This window comes from Papio anubis, chromosome 20, assembly GCF_008728515.1.
Source record: "Papio anubis isolate 15944 chromosome 20, Panubis1.0, whole genome shotgun sequence".
NCBI lineage: Eukaryota > Metazoa > Chordata > Mammalia > Primates > Cercopithecidae > Papio > Papio anubis.
The window spans coordinates 39,987,723-39,993,030 of NC_044995.1; the positions used below are offsets into that span (position 1 = coordinate 39,987,723).

The 5,308-nt window shown below is 42.1% G+C and overlaps 1 protein-coding gene across 1 annotated transcript; it reads right to left on the minus strand.

Moving 5' to 3' along the window:
* Positions 1–1,045: 1,045 nt before the first annotated feature.
* On the minus strand, positions 1,046–4,592 carry LOC101020324 (zinc finger protein 69). Its single transcript, XM_031659871.1, has 3 exons — positions 4,471–4,592; positions 4,204–4,264; positions 1,046–3,508 (listed from the first exon to the last, which is right to left on the minus strand). Exons 1-3 carry the CDS (start codon positions 4,502–4,504, stop codon positions 2,059–2,061), a joined length of 1,545 nt encoding a protein of 514 aa, XP_031515731.1. The 5' UTR covers positions 4,505–4,592; the 3' UTR covers positions 1,046–2,058.
* Positions 4,593–5,308: the final 716 nt, after the last annotated feature.

A 5,308-nucleotide genomic window follows, 5' to 3' on the forward strand; every position in this document is an offset into this window, starting at 1 on the left:
GTGCTCCTGTATTTGGTGCATAAATATTTAGGATAGTTAGCTCTTCTTGTTGAATTGATCCCTTTACCATTATGTAATGACCTTGTCTCTTTTGATCCTTGTTGGTTTAAAGTCTGTTTTATCAGAGACTAGGATCGCAACCCCTGCTTTTTCATTGTTGCTGTTGTTTTCCATTTGCTTGGTAGATATTCCTCCATCCCTTTATTTCGAGCCTATGTATATCTCTGCATGTGAGATGGGTCTCCTGAATGCAGCACACTGATGGATCTTGATTCTTTATCCAATTTGCATGTCTATGTGTTTTAATTGGAGCATTTAGCCCATTTACATTGAAGGCTAATATTGTTATGTGTGAATTTGATCCTGTCATTATGATGTTAGCTGGTTATTTTGCTTGTTAGTTGATGCAGTTTCTTCCTAGCATTGATGGCCTTTATGATTAGGCATGTTTTTGCAGTGGCTGGTACCAGTTGTTCCTTTCCATGTTTAGTGCTTCCTTCAGGAGCTCTTGTAAGGCAGGCCTGGTGGTGACAAAATCTCTCAGCATTTGCTTGTCTGTAAAGGATTTTATTTCTCCTTCACTTATGAAGCTTAGTTTGGCTGGATATGAAATTCTGGGTTGAAAATTCTTTGCTTTAAGAATGTTGAATATTGGCCCCCACTCTCTTCTGGCTTGCAGAGTTTCTGCTGAGAGATCCGCTGTTAGTCTGATGGGCTTCCCTTTGTGGGTAACCCGACCTTTCTCTCTGGCTGCCCTTAACATTTTTTCCTCCATTTCAACTTTGGTGAATCTGACAATTATGTGTCTTGGAGTTGCTCTTCTTGAGAAGTATCTTTGTGGCATTCTCTGTATTTCCTGAATTTGAATGTTGACCCGCCTTGCTAGGTTGGGGAAGTTCTCCTGGATAATATCCTGAAGAGTGTTTTCCAACTTGGTTCCATCCCCATCACTTTCAGGTACACCAATCAGATGTAGATTTGGTCTTTTAACATAGTCCCATATTTCTTGGAGGCTTTGTTCTTTTTACTTTTTTTCTCTAAACTTCTCTTCTCACTTCATTTCATTCATTTGATCTTCACTGATACCCTTTCTTCCACTTGATCGAATTGGCTACTGAAGCTTGTGCATGTATCACGTAGTTCTCGTGCCATGGTTTTCAGCTCCATCAGGTCATTTAAAGTCCTCTCTATGCTGTTTATTCTAGTTAGCCATTCATCTATTCTTTTTTCAAGATTTTTAGCTTCTTTGCAATGGGTTCGAACATCCTCCTTTAGCTTGGAGAAGTTTGTTATTACCGATCGTCTGAAGCCTTCTTCTCTCAACTCGTCAAAGTTATTCTCCATCCAGCTTTGTTCCATTGCTGGTGAGGAGCTGCGTTCCTTTGGAGAAGAAGAGGTGCTCTGATGTTTAGAATTTTCAGCTTTTCTACTCTGGTTTCTCCCCATCTTTGTGGTTTTATCTACCTTTGGTCTTTGACAATGGTGATGTACAGATGGGTTTTGGTGTGGATGTCCTTTCTGTTAGTTTTCCTTTTAACAGTAAGGACCCTCAGCTGAGGTCTGTTGGAGTTTGCTGGAGGTCCACTCCAGACCCTGTTTGCCTGGGTATCACCAGCAGAGGTTGCAGAACAGCAAATATTGCAGAACAGCGAATGTTGCTCCCTGATCCTTCCTCTGGAAGCTTTGTCACAAGGGGGCACCCAGCCGTATGAGGTGTCAGTCAGCCCCTACTGGGAGGTGCTTCCCAGTTAGGCTACTCAGGGCTCTGGGACCCACTGGAGGAAGCAGACTGTCTGTTCTCAGATCTCAAACTCTGCTGGGAGGACCACTACTCTCTTCAAAGCTGTCAGACAGGGATGTTTAAGTCTGCAGAAGTTTCTGCTGCCTTTTGTTCAGCTATCCAGTATGCATTCTTATGTATGCTTGTGTCCTTTCAGGAATTCGAAGGTTCTTGGCAGATCTGAAGGGTATCCCACATTCCTTACATTCATAGGGTTTCTCTCCATTGTGTCTCCTACCACACACTCAAAAGTGTGAGGCAGATCTGAAGGCTTTCCCTCATTGGTTACACTCATAGGATTTATCTTCAGGATGAGTCCTACCATGCATTCGAAGGACTGAGGCAGCTCTGAAGGCTTTCCCACATTGCTTGCATTTGTAGGGTTTCTCTCCAGTGTGAGTCCTTTCATGATATCGAAAGGAACTAGAACTACTGAAGGCTTCACCACATTGCTTGCATTCATAGAGTTTCTCTCCAGTGTGAGTCTTTTCATGTCTTTGAAATGATTTGGGACAATAAAAGCCTTTCCCACATATCTTACATTTATAAGGTCTTTCTCCAGAGTGTATTCTTATGTGTGTTTGTGTCCTTTCATGACTTTGAAGGTTCTTCATAGATCTGAAGGCTTTCCCACATTCCTTACATTCATAGGGTTTCTCTCCAGTGTGAGTCCTACCATGCAATCGAAGGTGTGAGGCAGATCTGAAGGATTTCCCACATTGCTTACATTCATAGGGTTTCTCTCCAGTGTGAGTCCTTTCATGATATCGAAGGGAACTGGAATGAATGAAGGCTTTACCGCATTGCCTGCATTTATAGGGTTTATCTCCACTGTGAGTTTTTTCATGTCTTTGAAATGAATTTGCAGAACAAAAGCCTTTCCCACATATCTTACATTCATAAGGTCTTTCTCCAGAGTGCATTCTTACATGTGTTTGAAAACTTGTAAGAGAGGATAATGCTTTCCCACACTGCTTACATTCATAGGGTTTTTTCCCAGAGTGGGTCCTTTCATGTCTACGAACATAATGGGGACACGTGAATGCTTTCCCACATTCCTTACATTGATAAGACTTCTCTCCCATGTGAATCATTTCATGTCTACGACAGCATCTGGGACTATGAAATGCTTTCCCACATTCCTGACATTCATAAGGCTTTTCTCCAGTGTGAGTTCTTTTATGTATTTGAAGTGCAGCAGAATAACTGAAGGATTTACCACATTGTTTACATTCATATGGTTTCTCTCCAGTGTGAGTTCTTTCATGGATAAGATATAAACTGAGACAATGGAAGGCTTTCCCACAAAATTTACATTTATAAGGTCCATCTCCACTGTGCATTATCATGTGTCTTTGAATGCTTGAATGGGAAATAAAGGTTTTTCCACATTCTTTACAAGCATAGGGTTTCTCTCCAGTGTGATCCCTTTCTTGTGCTCTAAAGGAGGGGTGATATCTGAAGGCTTTTTTAAGTTGTTGACACTTACATGGCTTTGGTCCATATTCCTGATACTCATATGCCTTGTGTCCAATGTCACCTCTGATGTTCATATTAAAAGATGAGTTACCTATGCCAACTTCACCACACACAAAGCTGTCACATGATTTTACTTCAGGAGAAGTTTGCTTCTCCTGGAAGTTCAGCCTGTCATCTGGAACCTGGGTAAAAGTTTCTCCACAATGACTATCTTCTTTAATTTCATTGACTTTCTCTTCTATGAGACTCCTGTAAAACATAAGATGCACATTATGAAGGGTTTGTTTATAAGTAATTTTATATTCATCATCAAGTATTGCACTTGCATTTTTAACACTGTCCATCAAAGTGTAGGCTTTCGGCCCTGGCTGAATTGTTTGAAGGTGACTGGACAACGTGTTCTACAAGGTGTCCCAGCCATAACTATTATTTTAAAAAATGTTTATATGGGGCTTCTTAATACTCTTCCCAAGTAAACTATTTTACAAATACTAAATACTCTGTGTCATTTTTCTTTTGTTTCAGGGTCTAGTCCTGTTATCCACGCTGGAGTGCAGTGAAACCATCATAGCTTACGGCAGGCTTTACTGGCTCAAGTGATCCTCCTGCCTCAGTCTCCTGAGTAGCTGGGACACAGATGCATACCACAATGCCCGGCTAATTTTTTGCTGTTGTTGATATATGGTCTCATTATGTTGCCCAGGCTGTTTTGAACTGCTGGCTTCAAGCTATCCTCCTATCTCTACTTCCTCAAAGTTGGGATTACAGGAGTGAGCCCACAGCCTATGTCACATTCACATTTTTTTTTTTTTTTTTTGTCAAATATTCTAAAAATAAATGAATTTGATCCTGGACTTAGTTCTTTGTTTTACTTATTTTCAATATATTGTCATATTCTAAGATTGTCTAGAGAGACACTGCTTTGTCTTGTAAGTACAAATTACCTGAAGTTTCTCCTGGGGTTTTGGTACTCATATTCAATGTTCTGGTCTTTCCAACTTTTTCCTAAAATACAGACACACAAAAATAGTCCTGAGGCATTAAAAAATTGTGAAAAAATTATTAGATTCTATGCCCATGATTTACTGCAGCCATACCTCATTTATTCATCAAAGTATTTCCTGTCTATGTTCTAAATCACTCAACAGCATTGATGAGCTAGAAACACTGGTTCACTAATGGACTGAGGGAAGGAATATTGTCATTCTTACCTATAGAGGTCAGGTTCCTGAAAGTTTCCAGCATCACTTCCCTGTAAATTCTTCAGAAAATATCAACCAAGCCCACTCCTCTGGGTGAAGTTCACAGCCACATCCTCAAAGGCCACGAGGTCCTGAAACATCTCACATGTGTAGGAGGGGCGGGTGGGAAGTGACAGCACTGGGGGGCCTAGACTCCCTGTCCCAGATGTTCTCAGGATGCCGTGGACTCCAAACACTTATTCCCCGCTTTGCTCATCAGATCCCTTTCCCTCTGTATATACAGGGAGAAACTTTCTTCCATAATGCAATTTTTTTTTGTTTGTTTGGTTTTGAGACGGAGTCTCGCTCTGTCACCCAGGCTGGTGTGCAGTGGCCCGATCTTGGCTCACTGCAAGCTCTGCCTCCCCAGGTCAAGTCATTCTCCTGCCTCAGCCTCCCAAGTAGCTGGGACTACAGGTGACTGCCACCACGCCTGGCTAACTTTTTTGTATTTTTAGTAGAGGCGGGGTTTCACTGTGTTAGCCAGGATGGTCTCGATCTCCTAACCTCGTGATCTGCCCACCTTGACCTCCCAAAGTGCTGGGATTACAGGCGTGAGCCACGTACCTGACTTTTTTTTTTTCTTTGAGACAGATTTTCACTCTTGTCGCCCAGGCTGCACCGCTGGGGTCTAGCACTTCTACTTCCTGAGCCTCCTGAGTAGCTAAGATTACAGGCATGTGCCACCATACCCAGCTAAGTTTGTATTTTTACTAGAGACAGAGTTTCTCCATGTTGGTCAGGCTGCCGACCGCAGGTGATCTGCCTGCCTCAGCCTCCCAAAGTGCTGGGATTACAGGCATGAGCT